The following is a 17,673-nucleotide window of genomic DNA, read 5'->3' as shown; positions in this document are numbered from 1 at the left end:
TTATCTGTTTAGTATGATAAAGATGCATGTGTATACAAGAATTTTAAATGACAACATACCACACTACATGAAAGAATATGTAGAAAAATTTTAAAGTTTGAAGACTGGATTCTATAACCAGTCTTGAGTGAACAATCTCTTGATGTACTTATTATTTCTACATTTGGTAAATAAATAAAATTTTTCATTGACAAAAAAAAGTGGTTTGACGTGGTGAGATGATGAGAAGAAAATGGTGATTATACCCGCTAGTGAGCAAAAAGTATGGAGCGACTATGTTACCGTAATATTACACTTTATACTTATTAATTTGAATTATTAGTTTGTTGCATATTTCTAAAATTATTTATGAATGTTCTTATATTGTAGGCTAATCCAAATACAAAGGCTACAAGAATCGTTTGATTGAAAATTGTGATGATATTATGGTGTTATGTGCAAAAAATAGAGCCAATGGTGAAGGTGCAGAAACCTTTGAAGAGGTTGCTAACGTAATGCAACATAAGGAATCTGAGGCGTAGTCTGAAACAAACAAAGGTGGAGGCTCTTCAAGGAAACATCTTCCTGGAGCATCAACTAGTGGTGAGACAAGTTCCAAGAAACAAAAGAAAGGGGATAAAATGGTTGATTCACTTGTATTGATGGTAGTTTCTTTGAGTGAGTATTTTAATGAGAGAAAGAAGGAAGTAGTAAGAAAATCACTAACGGGAGAGGAGATTCATCAAGTTGTCTCAAAAATACTCAACTTAAGTCACGTTCAAGTGTTCAATGCATTTGAGAAGATAATTGATAGCAACCCGAAAAAGTTTTATTTGTTGAAGTTACTTCCTGATGATGAAAAACGAGATTTTATTTTCTTTATTCTTAAGCAATAGTTTCTAGCTAGATTTGTTTTTCTTTTTTAGGGCATATTTAACTCCAATTATTTTATCATTTATGTTAGGATGCACACTTATAGTTGTGATTTTCCTCTATAGTAGATATTATTTCTATTTTGGAGAGTATTTTGTTTTATGAACTAATTTTGATGCTAAATTTTTTAATGTAGGATCCAATAAGTTCTCCGAGACATAAGTTGGAAGCATAGGAGAGAAAGGAGAAAACTTTAAAGAATAAATAGACGATTCTTGTTATGGTTTCTTTTAGTAGCTTATGTTGTGCTAATTTAGCTTGTTGTAGAAAATCATTGTTATCTACCACCTATAGTATGTTGTGTTTTAAATGAAGGTTTATTGTGTAGCCTAGATTTTCTTATGTGGATTGTTCGCTATACTCTTTTGTGTCATCAAGTCTTTTATCATGGCTAATTTTTAAAGTAGTATTCTTGTTATTTTGGAGATTGAAGGTCAATGTGGTAGTGGATAAAACCATGAAGAAATATGCTATAATAATGAATATTTTGGATATTATTATTATTGTATGTATTCTCTTGTATCAATTCATGAGGGATGAGATGTTTGCATGAGTATTTATAATTGCTATCGAGGTGATCAATTTTGATTTTGAATCACTTCTTAAAGTTCTATTTTCTGCATGAGAGGTATTTCTTCCTTTTGAAAAGGCTTGGGCTAAGTAGCATGGTACTCAGATATGTTAACTATGTGTATATGTCATAAATTGTTCACAGAGTGGTATTCCTTATCTCTGCCCTTCCCATTAGTGGATTCATATTTAAACTCACTTGGTTCTTCTTTAGGAGCTCGAGAGGACTTCTTTGATCCCCTGTTTGAGAAAGAAGACCTCTTCCTGTTGTCAGCTTCACCCCAAGACCATTTCTCAACTTCATCACCTTTCTTCTTTGCATCCCATTTTATTGACTTTTACAAAAAAAAAAACACCCAAGAAATTTGGTCTATAGCGAAAAACCCCAAAAAGTTTGAAAATGTCACTTAACCTTCAAAGTTTTTCAAATAACCCCTCAAATGCTGGTGCTTATCGGACAATAGATTTTAAAATATGCAATAATTTCAAAGGTTAAATGACATTTACTGAACTTCTCAAGGTTTATCATAAATGGGCTAAACTTCCTAGGGGGCTTTGTGAAATTTATCCTAACTTTTACCTCAACATAAACCTTAATATCCACATAAAGATTAAGGAGTTAAGTGAAATCATAAATTTTCTTAAAACACCAATTCTGAATCCAATTTCATGTATAATAAAGTGTATCCAAACACTATATTTCAAATATTTGATTTCAAATCCTGCATTTTGTAAAGAGACCCAAACAAAAGATTCTATCAAATCATAGATATCAAATCCTAGACTTAAAATCCTTTTATTTTAAATCAACATTCCAAATCCAAATCTAAGTTCCCAAACGTAGCCCAATATTATGCAAAGTTTCCCTTGCGATATGTTGTAGGGTACTATAAAATATTTAATAAATAAATTATCATACATCTAGAGTAGATTCAAAATATTTTACCAGTTACGATGCACATGCATCACACCTAATGAAAAATAAAACCCCTAGAAATAATTCTTTGAAGAAATTTTCGTTTTAAACTTATTCAGACTTTTTTTTTAAAAACCGACCTACTCTGTTTTCATTTCCAGATACTGACTTACTTTGGGACCACGTCGGCAACGTGGCCACGAAGCGGGTCGATTTTTTTAATCTCGTCTCTAAATAGTCGGCGTTGATAACCCCGACTATTTTGCTAATGTCCTAGCTAAATTAGTCGGGGTTGGCAACCCAACTAATTTAGGATCTTGTCTAATTGGTCGGGGTTGGCAACCCCGACCAATTCGAAAGCCGTAGCTCGAAATGGTTGGGGGTTCCCAATCACGATCATTTTGCCTTAGCCGATTCCAGCTCGACTCGTCAGCTGGGTGCAAAGGTCTTTCGAATGGCCGGGGTTGGGTTGGGAACCCCGACCAATTCGAAAAGAGCTTTCGAATTGGTCAGGGTTGCCAACCCTGACTAATTAGACATGGTCATAAATTAGTCGGGGTCCTAAATTAGTCGATGTTGGCTAGGACATTAGCAAAATACTCGGGGTTGACAACCCCGACTATTTAGAGACGAGATTAAGAAAAAATCGACCCGCTTCGTGGCCACGTTACTGACGTGGCCACAAAATGGGTCGATTTCTGTAATTAAAATGGGAGTGTGTCGGTTTTTAAAAATAAAAGTGAGATTGGGTTTAAAATGAAAATTTCTTCATAATTCTTTTGTCGCTGCTCTCCACGAACTTTTCCTGGTCAATTACCCCCTCTCTCTCTCTCTCTCTCTCTCTCTCCCTCTCTCTCTCTTTGTTGCTGTAAAGATGAGCCTCTCACATTGTCAATTAGCCTTCCAACCAAGAATCAAACACTATACTAATCTTCCCAATTGCCCATTATCCCGTCAACCGACCAAAGGAACCAAACCAAGTCGTTCGACAAGGCAACAGAAGTTGCCCACGAATTGTTTGTATAATTGCCGAAATGAGTCCCAAGCGCCCAGAATTTTCGCTGTATCGGACCTGCACACTGATTACTCTGAGAATATGAAATGGGTTAAGGGCCTTTCTACCTCCTGGTACAAGAACGATGTCCTCATTGTAGCCGGTGATGTGGCAGAGACTTATAGCAATTTTCTGGTGACAATGTCTGAGCTGAAGGAGAGATTTCGGTTTATTTTCTTTGTTCCTGGGAACCATGATCTGTGGTGTCGAAGAGAAGGTGATAGATTTGTAAGTGAATTCTTTTTCACTGGGTTCTCTTAAAATTTGTGGTTTTGGAATTTGGAGTACTCAAAATTTTACAATGTCAAATTATATTGATAATTCCTATAATGAAGAAATTTCCTAAATAAATTCATTCATATTTTTTTTCTAAAAATAGACCCCCTCGAGTTTTATTTACAAAAAATAGACCCATTTTATCTTAATCCGGTTCCTAAATAGTCGGGGTTGCCAACCCCCCAACCCCGACTATTTAGGAGGTTGTAAACCCCCAATTATAACCCTAAACCCTAACATTCTATTGGCAACCCCGACTATTTAGAAACCGGATTAAGACAAAATGGATCGATTTTTGTAAAAAAACTCAAGGGGGTCTATTTTTAGGAAAAAAATATGAATGAGTTTGTTTAGAAAATTTCTTCTTCCTATAATACCCAAAATTCCTATAATACCCAAAACTTGGTGTCTCTTTGAAATGTATAATATAGAGATAGGTGTGATAGTGATTGTAATGATGATTTCTTGTGTAGCATCACGACATTTCCTTATTGGTTTTGGCATGCTGATGTCTAGTTTCTTTTTGTAGATTTTTGAATTTCAATTATTTTAGAATTATCTGGAGTCTCTCTATATGTGAAGCCGCCAAGCTCTGTCAGCACTTAGCATTGAAACCCCTGATTGTTGCCTTCTCGTTGGTTATTAAGCTGCAACTGTGAAGTGAATCTGTCAATTTAGCGAGTTCCTCTTTGAATATATTTTGCCTTTTCCACTTAAAGCATGCACTGTTATGTTCTGTATTTCATATTTTAGGTAGTTGTTTTCCAATATTAGTTTGTTAAGTTTTTTATATTTTGAAACTAGTCGCTAGAACCATTGAAAAAGCGATTAGGTCCTCCCAATTCTTAAGTTATTTTGAAAGTAATTACTCAAGTCATTGAAATTGCTATTAGGCCTTGGAAATTAATCCCTCTACTTGCTACCTCTACTTTGATTGGAGGAACTAATTTCAAAATAAGTTAAAGAATTGAGGGACCTAATAGCACTTTCAATGATTTGAGGGACTAGTTTTAAAATAGCCTAAGAGTTGGGAGCCCTAATAGCAACTTCAATGATTTGAGGAACTAATCTCAGAATATAAACGATTTAAGGGACTAATATAAAGAAACCCTTTTAGAAATAAGGCTGCTTGTTCTACCTGCTGATGTGTTCAAACTTAAAGTGCTTTCTGATCATGGATGTAAGGATGTTGCGCTCAAAAGGAGAATGTATAGCTTGAAGTTCTTCTAAGGTTTCAGTCAATTGTTTGATCACAACTAAGTTGACTTTGTTTATTCTGTTGGAGATAGTTTATGTGATAGCTTTCCATTTTTGATAGACAAGCACAATGATCTTGTGCAATTTTCTGCACTCAATTTCCCCTCGAAACATTTCAATACTTGTTTCTGTCTCTCATTCTTTGATCTATAAATGTACCATACTATCTGTTATTCCATGATTTCTATGTATTCCTTGGAAATTGGGTTCTTTAAGCGTTCAGTACTATGGACATTCATCAGACACCTAACATTGGCTGATGAAGTTTGTCTATCCATGAGATTACCGTCTACCATAGAATGAGATGCAAACAACAATAAACTAAACTAAATTTATGTCAGGATGTTCATACTCTTTTCAGATTGATTCATTGGAGAAGTTGAATGCATTGCTTGATGCATGCAGTGACCTTGGAGTAGAAACTAGCCCAAGAATAGTAGAGGGTCTGGGAATCATTCCTCTGTTCTCATGGTATCATAAGGTAATAAATTCTGCCGTTTTGGATATTGTATGTGTAAATGAAACAATAGTGGTCAATGCTATTTATACTTATCTGAATTATGGTTTTTTTGCAGAGCTTTGATACAGAGAAGGATATAACTAGAGTTCGGATACCTTCACTGGAGATGGTAATTCCTTTCTTTGGTATTTTGTAGGATGTTAAAATGCCTTGATAATAGAATTATGATTGCATATATTTGGAGAATTGGATTCAAGAATTTATCCTTTTGTTGAATGTTTGAAAAATCTCTAATCTCAGCATGAAGAGAATCTCTAATCAACTTATGCACCAAAAGCTTTCCCTGTAGCCAGCCTGACTTAATTTGTCGGTCCTTATGGCCAACCAACAATGAGAAAGCTTGCTATGTGGTCTATTTTTCCCCCTTAAAATTGATTTTTCTCATGAATGATTTAATCTCAAGTTGCTATTTATGATTGTGAGATGAGTAGACTGATATTGCTTTTTAGGAACGTTCCCTTTTAGTTTAGATGGCCAAATTCACATCGACACTGAATTACCATAAGTGGATTTTTAAGGTTTTCTTTAGAGTAACTGGGAAGTATTCTGAGAGACTAGATAAAAAGTAAATCATGGAAGGTAATCAGGCATATGCGAGGAATGGGTGAACAAATGTCTTTCTCAAGATCAAATTTACATCTAAAAGGATCACAAAACTGGCTATTCCCGGACAGGACCTTACTTTTTCTTGAAGGGAGCTCAAAGAATACTGGTTGATGAAGGAACTGAGAAAACACAATTTTCTTTTAGTCAGCGAGGGTTACTTTGCTTGTTTACAAGGGTATGTCATAGGTTGACAGAGTATTTTTTGGAAAGTATTCAAGGAATAATGTTACGGAATTTTTTTAAAAAGGGAACTAGTAAGATCAAATCGATCTCGACCAATGGAATATATCATCGTTGATATTAAATATAATTTTTCTCTGCTGCGACACACTTATGCATGTGCTCAGATTATGATTTGGGCTAAGAACATCTTCCATAGAGTGGAAATTCATGACTGGAAGAAGCTTGAAGCGAAGTGTTGGGGTCTTTCTCTTGGCAATCTGACAATTATTGGGAGCAAATTGGTCAAATATCTGATGAAAATCTGGAGAGTCCATTGGCTTACTAGTGGAAACTGGAACACTTTTTTGTCTAAAGAAGCAGTGATTCCTTTCTTGATTTTTTGGAGTGACAAAGTAGAAAGAGACTTTTGTGCATCTGTGCAAGAAAAAGTCTTTCTTTTTTGCTCCCTCTATTAATAGATTAAGCATCATTACTCACCAGGCACCAACTAAGAGAAGGTGAGGCTCTGCCAACCAATTTGAAAGGCCAGGATCTCATAATTGAGTACTATGTTATTTGGTTTACCACTTTGAAAGGCTGAGATCTCATAATGGAAAGAATGATCTCTAGCTCAGCTGGTTTGTTACTGTTCTAAGTCAACAAATAAAGCCGCACACCTTCTCAAAGTGGTGAACCAAATAACATAATACTCAATCTGTGCATAATCATGTGCTTTCAGTAAGTACTCAATACTAACCCCTTCGAGCCATATGCACCACTGATCTACTGTACCTGTAACCTTAACGTTGTAACTACTGTTTGGTATCCTTAGTAGGTTTGGGATTCAAGTAAATCTATAGAAATCCCAATGTACGTATAATTTGTTTGCGGATAATGTCAAGCACACTAAACATTAAAGCCTAGGTAAAATGAACATGGCATTTTTGGGTGCCAAGTCCGTGTCTGACATTTTTTAGAGACAGACTCTCCGTGGACATGTACGGACACATGTGGTTAAAAAAACCCGATTTCCCCTACTTATACCCTAAACTAGTTTATTTGGTAATATCAGGTTCAAAACCAATTGGTTTTTTAACCTGAACACATTACTTAAATATTTAATAAACACCCATCGTATTATCCCATGCAGTCAAAACTAAACTTTTGTTGTTGAACTTTATTCTTAGTTTGTTTTAACTTGATTCTTAATTGTTACAAATAATAGAAAGAAACATACAAATGTCATTCCTATTTTCATTCAATATTTGATCATGTATGTTAATACATACATGTAGACATACACACACACATACATACATACATACACATGCACATATATGTATATATACACACACACACACATACATACATAGATATACATATATACATATATGTATATGTGTATATACATATGTACACATACATATATACATATACGTATATGCATTTATTATATATATATATATATATATATATATATATATATATATATATATATATATATATATATATATATATATATATATATATATATATATATATATATATATATATATATATATATATATATATATATATATATATATATATATATATATATATATATATATATATATATATATATATATATATATATATATATATATATATATATATATATAGAGAGAGAGAGAGATATATATATATATATATATTAATGGGTATCCTTGTCATAGGAGGGGATTCCCTCCTTAACACCTCTAAAATCACATGATTGAGCGATATTGTGGATGATCCGCTCCGTTGAACTTGATCTACATATTCTAAAACCCCAATAGATACATACATACATATATATGCATATACGTATAGACATATATGTATATATGCACACATATATACATATATATACATATATATGTACATATATACATATATATGTATGTACATATATACATATATGTAAATGTGTGCATACATAAATACACATATACGTATATACATATATGTATATGTATATATGTATAAATATGTATATGTATGTATGTATATATATGTTTGTGTGTGTACATATATATACATACATATATGTACGTATACATGTATATTTATACATATACGTATATGTATATATATATATATATATGATCCTTTTTTGGCTCTCTCTTGAGCCCTATGTCTCTTATCCCTAGGAGGTATTCCTCCACTAGTAGGTATTTTAGGAAACATATATATAATTCATGTGAAATACTATTTTTATTACAAAAAATCTAAAAATAATTCATTTTTAAATTCACCACCATGATCACTTCTAATACTGACAATAGTAGTGCATTTTTGATTTTGTATCTTTTCACAAAAAGTAGAAAACTCATTAAAAGCATAATTCTTATGTTTTAAAAACATAACCCATGTAAATCTTGAATAATCATCAACAATGACAAGTGCATATCTACTTTTATTTAAAGATGCAATTCTAGAAGTACCAAATAGATCCATATGTAATAAACTTAATGGTCTACTTGTAGAAACAACACCTTTAGATTTAAAAATTGATTTATGTATTTTTTCTTGTTTACATGCGTCACAAAAATGAATTTTCTTATTTACAATTTTAGGTAAACCATATACCAAATTATTTTTAGAAATACGTGAGATATTTTTTAAATTAATATGTTCACATCTTCTATGCCATAATAATGAATCATCATAAGATGCAAAACAATGATCATTTGAATAAAAATTCATGGATAAAACATATATATTTCTTTCGAAAACCTTTAAACAAGATATTTGTTAAATCATGATCATATATAAGACATGAATCTTTTTCAAATATGATTTTAAAATTCTTATCACATAGTTAACTTATACTTAGAAGATTATATTTTAAATCATCTACTAATAAAACATTATCTATTAGAGGTTTGTCAATATTACCTACTGTTCCAATACCTATTACTTGACATTTGTTTTTGTCTCCAAATATAACTGTGCCTCTCTTTTTGTATTGAATTGAAGACAATATGTGAGAGTTTCTGGTTATGTGTTTGGAACATCGACTATTTAGTATCCACTTTTTTTTTGAGGTATCTGAAAAATAGACATTTAAACATTGATACCCTTTAATGTTGGGTCTATTGGATTAGCACTTAGGATACCAAATCCACTTAGAATTTGGTTTTCCTTTGTTAACATAAATATAATTATTTGAATTGCATATGTTTTTTTTTTTAATTTGAAATATAAGTATTTTTTTCATGCATACTAACATTTTTAGGTACCCAAATAAATATAGATAAAGCATGATTATTTTTAGTATGAATATTCCTTGTTAATGGTGCATGGAATTTTCTAACATTGTTATTCATAAAAGATGATGCATGATTTGTACTAGAAATATTTTCATACTTCTTATGAACATATCCTAAACTAAATTTTTGACAAGAAGACTTTTGGAAAGATAACAAATCATCTAAGTCTTCTTTTTCTTTATTAAACTTGTTTACATTTAAGAATAACTCTTCATATTTAAGTTTAAGTGAAGCCATACTCTTATCTAAATCTGAAATTTTATTTTTCATAACGTTACATTCAGTTTTAAGATAGAAATTATTTTCAGTTAATAACCTATTTTTAGAAAATAATTTGTAATTTAATTCCTTTAATTCTTCAATTTGAGAAAACTAATTCTAAGTTCAATCTATCATTTTTAGTTTTCAATATCTTATAATTAGTATTTAAATCCTTAAACTTAATATAAAGTTCATTAAAAGTTTCTAAAAGTTCTTCATTATCTAAAGAATCATTTACTTCATCTTGTGCCATGAAGCACTTGTGAGCGGATTCTTCTCTTTCTTCTTCTTCGTCGGAAGAGGATGAATCATTACTATCATCCTAAGTCACTGACATAGCTTTCTTTTTTTTCTTGAAGTTGTTAGAGTTGTTAGAATTTGTGGACTTTGACTTGAGTAGCGGACAATCATTCTTTATGTGACCTAGCTTATTACAATTGAAACACAAAGAAGAGTCATTAGTATTCTTAAATTTATTTGATAATGTCATCCATAGTTCGTACACAAGAGATTAGAGGCAGATCTTTATCCGACACTTCCAATAGTTGTAGTTTGTGCCGTCAAAGATAGGTGATCGTTGTATGGAATGTCTATCTTTGAATTGTGATGTATTTGTTGTACTTGATAATGTCATCCTTCACCTTGCTCTGATACCAAGTGTACGATCTAATCTAATATACACTAAAACACTAGAGGGGTTGTGAATAGTGTTTTTTTTAAAATTTTTGCAATCTAGATTATAAATTGTAAGAAAAATAGCAATAATCACAGAAAATTATAATCACAAACACAAGTTTTTATACTGGTTTCACCTCCTCCGTGTAAATCTAGTCCCTAAGCAAATCTTATTTGAGAGTTCCACTATGATTCTAAAAAACTATTACAAAAGCAAAAGCAAACCTGACCAATTTACAAGACTATACAAATTGCACACAATCTCTACACCAAAAGATCACACCTCTCACATTCGAGAACACTTTCCTTGAAGGAAAAACACAATTCTTATAAGCCTTGAGTGTGTAGTGATGTGTAGCAGTGGTTATAGGAACTTTTTAATCTCTAAAAAATGCCTTAATATTTTGTATATGGGATGAAGGTCAAAGGCCATTTCAGAATTCACTTTTCTCAATACGTAGACAAAAATCTGAATTTTAGAACTTTTGAGAATACACAAATGTTAAAGCTTATGAATAGAAATGATGGGTGCAAATTTCTAAACTTAATACCTATTTATAGCCCTTGAAAAGACAAGTTTTTAACCCAATTAAACGGATAAAAACGGCTATAAACAGTTACAAATTCAAACTTGAAATATCAGAAAAACTATCTCTGTAGTCGACTATAACTCTTAGTAATCGACTACTCTGAGTTCAAACAAACTCTGTAAAGTCAAGATTATTTACTATAGTCATTAGTCGACTACACTGTAAAGCCAAAAGTTCTGGAATTCTGAAATAACTCTTAGTATTCGACTATAACACTTAGTAGTCGACTATACTGTAATTTTACAGAAAACTAGAAATCTGTTTAAGTCTTTAGTAGTTGACTACACTGTGTATTAGTCGAGTACATTATAAAATGACAAAAACTTATATTCTTGACTAAGGCTTCAGTAGTCGACTACTAGTCTTATTAGTCGACTACTAAGGGGTGAAAATAATATGAATGAAATATTTTGAGACTCATTAATTAATTATAAACTCTAATGGTTAACATAGGAGATTTTTATTGTTAACCACACACTAAGCATGTGTTAGTGTGTTTTAATCACTATGTGTGTGCATGCGTTGTGAGTGATCAAGGCTTGTACAATAATTCTAAGTAAAGAAAATATAAAATTTACATTGTATATAATTAAGCACTTCTTTACTTCTTGTTACCTTGAGCTCATCTTGCACTTTTGTTCTCATATCTTGATCTTATTTAATGTTGATATCTGCATTGATATGTTAGTGCATAATAATACACATAGTGAATAAATTGTTATCATCAAAACTATATATTGGGGACATGATATCCAACAATATATACATATATGTATACATATATGTATATGTATACATACATATATATGTACACACACATATATACATACATACACAGACATATTGTCACATCGTTGTTCCAAAATGTAATAACTTGGAATGTGACTCGGCCAGCAATGCAACCATTAGGTCACATTCATGTCTCTAGATCATCCTATGTATAGATATAAAGTCAAAAGTACACCATAAAACATGTAACTAAGATAATAAAAGAAATATATAGATGAAGAAATGTACAAAATGATGGAGTCTAACTATGAGTTCACAACTATCCATAAAGAAAAAAGATAATAAAAAAAATTTACATCATAGTCTAGAAAAAAGTCACATATGACTCAAGAAAAAGTCTAAACCAAATAACTATCTAAATTAACTAAACTGGAAAACTGATAGAATAAACGGTGATCACTACCGCTGAGCCTGCTCTTCGAAATACTCTCGGTTTTACGAAGAAAGAACAGTTCCTGAGTCTGGGATGCGCAAACCCCATGGGAGCCCGAAAACTCCCAACAAGCATGTAAAATGAAGGAATTGTACGTGTGTAAGTGTATATAGCAGGTATAAAAAAAATATGAAAACTCAATTAAAGATAATACAAGAAAATAGTAATTGTAGATATCAAACAAGGTCTAGCACAAGGCACACAAGCATATTATTATTATTTAAGGTGTTATTTGAATTAGAGAAGAATATTTTCATATATATAAATTGGGTTCCTATAAACCGTCCCGAAAACACGGCTTCAAGTAAGGATTGACCCTTAGTTCTTATATATAAAAATCTGGATATCAAGAATGCGCATGAGCCCGCTTATATACACGTTATATTCTCCATCTAATTTCCTTTTATGAACCTCACATTTATTCATTTATTTTAAGTGGTTGTGCATAAAATATTATTCACTAACCACAGAGTTACCGTGGAACGGCTTCCGTAAAATTTATGAAAAATAACCGTGACCCAAACCATGTCCAATCAAGATGGGTACATCATCTAGTCAATGCTATTATAATAATAATAATAATCAAGAGAAATTCCTCACATTGGGATATTGATAACGAGGGTATAGCCATGCTATGATAACATGTTTTATATATCATATTTCTTAACGGAAGTCGTCTTCATGCACGATCAACCCTATTAAATGTCACTAGATGATCAAACATAGCATCAGGTGATCTAATAAGCATCAAGAGATAAAAAAATATTATCATTCATCTTAACAAAAGGAAAATAAATAATTAGCATAATTGTTTAGTGTCAAAGCTGGCCAAACGGTTTTAATTTGACAGCATAGAAATCTGCAAAACTGATTTTTAGTGAGTAAAAGGCCCAAACAAGTCTGAAATCTAATATTGGGTCATAACTGGATCAAACGGGTCTGTAATTTGAATAACCCAAACGGGTATTAAATTTGATATTAGATCCTAATTGAGTCTGTAATTTGAATTATAAACCCAAATGGGTCTGAAATTTGATATTGGATCCTAACTGGGTCGGGTTTGAGTTCACAACAAACCCAAATAGCTTTTGTAAAAAAATGAAGGGTGAAGGATTTGGACCCATGACCTAAGAGCTAATAACCAAGTCACCTAACCACAACTCCAACCACTACATTGTGAAAAATTGATCACAATAAACAATTTAAAACTATTCTATGTTATAATTATAATCTTGAAAAAGTTAGAAATCTTTAAAATTACTTATTATTATTATTATTATTTTTTATAAAATATACTGACCGAAATAAAATAGTTTCAAAAAAATAATAAATTATTATTTAATTAGGTAAAAGTTCTTATAGAAGAAATTTACATTGAAAAGAGATGTCATTTTCTAATTGAATGTTGTTTTTCTTAGAAATGTAATAAAATCTATCTACAAATTAATTGTCATAACTCTAAAAGGAGAATACTAGTAATTGGATAAGGTAATTATAAAAATAAAAGAGTTTAGGTTAAGAAATGCTTGCATAAGGTTTCAAGATTTTTCTTACAGTATCGTAATCAAACATATATAAAAACTAACTACAATCTATTCCTCATGATTTTCTACGAAGAAATACGGATATTTAGATAAGGAGATCATGAAAATAAAAGAGTTAAAGTATAAAAAAATGCTTGTCGAGAAATAAAGTAGAACTTTGAATTTAGAAATCCCTATTCGTTCCCTGTGCTTGAGCACCCGATCCTCTGATTTTATTTTTTCTCGGTTCTCTCTTTTTCCCCTCTCCGTTTGTTGTTTTTAGAAGTTACTGTGATGAAAGGGTAGAGGAGATGGATAAGGATTTTTAAGAGATAATGTTGTTAGGTGGTTAGAGATTCTATAGGATATGAGAGATTTTATTGTTGAGATTTCAAATTTAATTTTTGTGAAACATGATATCATGGCAAAAAGAAAAAAATTTGATTTTCTTATCCACGTTCTCTCTTTTTTTTTGAAAAAACCCCGAAGATATCATATGGGAAAATAGGTGTAGATGAGTTTAAACTTGTTCAAGGGCTTTGGTTGCATACAAATTCTAGTATACTGGGCTATAAGGCGAATTGGGTCTTGGAAAAAATAAAATTCAAGAGTAAGTTGGGCCTTGAACAAAGCTTGCCATAAGAAATGTGATTGTGGGCCTTAGCTTACATAGGCTTGGGTATTACACATATACATATATACGTATATGTGTGTGTGTATGTGTGTATCTCTGTGTGTGTATACATATATATGTTAGCCTTCTTGTTTTGATGATGTTTAACAAACAATTTACGACTAATGTTGTTTGTCTAGTGTTTGTGGGTTTCTATTTATTGTAGACAAACATGTTGGATGTTGGATGGAATTACGTCATAACGATTATATCAAATGGAGGTTGGCAGAAATAGTAGAGTGAAGCAATACAATTTAAATTCAAGTTGAAGATTCAAGTTCAAGCTTTATCCGCAAGTTTACCAAGAAGAGCTTATTGAAGATCAAGATCATAGCTTGGGTATTTATAGTATAGGTTTATAGCATAGGTTTATACTTGTGTGTTAATATCTTAAGCTCAATATTATACACACACAATTTAATGGTTTATGTGATATCTTAAGCTCAATATTATACACACACAATTTAATGGTTTATGTGTTTTATCCACAAAAGTTTTTGCAAACAAATAGATATATAATACTTATTTGTTTTATATGTGGATAAGTTATTTTGGTTTAGCAATATGAAACAATATATATCTTCATTTTCACATTTATGTGTTTCATATTCTATTGTATTTGGAAAAATATTATATTTTTGGTTTATAGACTTAATAACTATAGTTTATACCTTTTACCAAGTCTATAAAGCCATACAAGAAGTTTCAAAACATGGTTTAGCTAAAATATCAAAAACATGTGTTTTGTATTTTCATGTTTTGGACTATTTTAAAAAACGAGTTTTCACAAATGGGGAATGCTTTTTGAAAACCAGTTTTTGTAACATGTTCATTTTCATGTTTACAAGCATTCTCCAAAGTTTTACAGTTTTTAGAATTTATTTGATATTTTTAAACCCTGTTTTAAGTTGATATGTACTGTTTAAAACAGGCTGTGTGCATGTCTTGAGTCGACTCATGAACAGTGTTGAGTCGACTTATAAACTGTTGTATAGTTTACGTTTTGTTTTTGATGAGTCAACTCATAACATCATGAGTCAACTCAAACAGGTTGAGTCGATCATGCCTGTCATAAGTCGACTCATAAACTGTGCTGAAAAGTGTGTTTTGTTTTTGATGAGTCGACCCATGACTTCATGAGTCGACCCATGCGTGATGAGTCGACTCATGATTTTTACAAGTCGACCTATAAGTTGGTTTTTAACTTGTAACGACCAATGTTTTAAATGTCGCTTATCGGGAATTTATCGGACGGTCAAAATCCTTATCGGATAGAGGAAATCGAGGATATATCGGTGATAAGTAGTATTTATCGGAGTAATATACTAGCAAATAATAAACAAATATAAGCTTGAAAAAAAATATAATGTTAGTCAAAATGGAATAATAAACAAACAAATAATAAGATAACATCAAGAATGAAGAACCATCTATGCATCTACATAATTATTGTTTAATCATGAGATTCTTAAACTTACTAAGTTGATATTTAGTAGTTATGAGCCATTATCAATATTCATAAACAAACATAAGCTAATCACCAATCAACCAAGTTCCAAAAACAATAAATTGTTCATAATTTGTAAACATTCAAAGAGCAAATCCAAAAGAAAGTAAAAGCTCCCAAATCCTACTTATTGGCCGATAAAGCCGATATTTAGAGCCTACTTATCGGCCGATAAGTACCTTTATCGCCGATAAACCTCAAAAAATAATAACCGATTAAAAATCCTACTTATCCTAGCGAAAAGCTCCCAAATCCGATAACTCGGTGATAATATCGGATTATCAGCCGATATTTAAAACCATGGTAACGGCTACTTATGAGTCGACTCATGAACAGCACTGAGTCCACTCATAACACTGTAACGGTTATATTTCCAGACTGTACTGTTTTCAGGTTTTTGGTCTTTTGGCCTTGGTTTCTTGGTTTTTGGGGTTCCCCTTGAGATCCTATATATACCCCATGCCTCATAACTTCTGAGGCACTCAAGAGAATGTTTTAAGAAAGTTTAACAAGGGTTTAAGTTTCGTTTAGTTTTGTTTCAAGTTTGGTTTGTGAAGAGACTTTCACAAGAGGAAGTGGAGATCAATTCATTGGTGGTTGAACTTCAATTCATCTCTCCCCCTTGTCATCTAGAGAAGTTTTTCTAAACTCAATTCTAGCTTTCATTTATGATTGTTTATTAATTATCATTTCTACAAGCTAGTTTTTCATAATTGAGTTTAGTTTTGATTTATTCATTATTTACACACACAACCTATTGAGCTTATTGTATTTACATTCATAGTATAATTTGGGTTGTGGAGGTGTATCATTAAGTGTTAGCTTACATTGTGTTCTCATTCATATTAGAGAACAATCATTTGTTATATTGTGCTTATTGTGAGATTCACTTTGTATTACACTAGTACACCGAGAGGAGTGTGTGGTGAGAGACGGGGTCGCTTCCAAGAGGAGTGGGGTCGGTAGTAAAGCCTAGAGAGGTGGTAATTCCGAGCACTTGAGAAAGAACACGGGTTAGAGACCAACACTTAGAGGGTGTGAGTGTAGTTACATTGTGAGATTGTGAACGTTGATCGGTGAGCGTTGAAAACCGATATTGTGTGGTGTAAACGTTATTCGGGTGAGCGTAGAAAACTCGGTTGTGACAGTAGAGATCTCCTCGAGGTGAGGAGCGAAAACGTAGGTTGTGGGGACCGAACTCCGTGAACATATCGTTTGTTTGCGATTGCATTGGCGCACTTATTTTTATGTTCATATCTTATATCGTCTTTGTATATTGCTTGTTGCTTATATTGCCCACTATCTAGTTTAGATTGTTTATCCTTGTGTTATTTGTATATCCTCGCATATATCTCATAGTATATCTCATTGCTAGGATATTTCTCTTTATTCATATTGCATATTCTTGCTCATATCATATTGTATATCTATCTTGTAAGAATAATATTTGAATTAGTTTTAATTGGTATACAATCAGATTAGATTAGCATAAGACCCTAATCACCCCCTAGGGTCTAACAATATATACATATCCGTATATGTATAAATGTATATGTATAGGTACATATATGTAATATATATGTACACATATACATGCATACATATACATATATATATATATATATATATATACATATATATATATACATATATATA

At 31.7% G+C, this 17,673-nt stretch overlaps 1 protein-coding gene across 3 annotated transcripts in view; it reads left to right on the top strand.

Moving 5' to 3' along the window:
* Positions 3,200 to 17,673, top strand: part of LOC109826195 — a 27,206-nt gene continuing 12,732 nt past the window's right edge. For 2 of the 3 annotated variants that reach the window (XM_020393192.1, XM_020393191.1), the window contains exons 1-3: positions 3,200 to 3,680; positions 5,347 to 5,466; positions 5,561 to 5,614. In XM_020393192.1, the coding sequence (XP_020248781.1) occupies positions 3,273 to 3,680; positions 5,347 to 5,466; positions 5,561 to 5,614 (582 nt within the window). In that variant the 5' untranslated portion in view covers positions 3,200 to 3,272. The remainder of the gene's footprint in view (positions 3,681 to 5,346; positions 5,467 to 5,560; positions 5,615 to 17,673) is intronic. The other variant, XM_020393193.1, reaches the window with a different exon arrangement.

The sequence above is a fragment of the Asparagus officinalis genome, chromosome 10 (assembly GCF_001876935.1).
Source record: "Asparagus officinalis chromosome 10, Aspof.V1, whole genome shotgun sequence".
NCBI classification, from domain to species: Eukaryota; Viridiplantae; Streptophyta; class Magnoliopsida; order Asparagales; family Asparagaceae; genus Asparagus; species Asparagus officinalis.
Note: the sequence above shows the minus strand (reverse complement) of the source record. Positions and strands in the feature narration are given on the sequence as shown.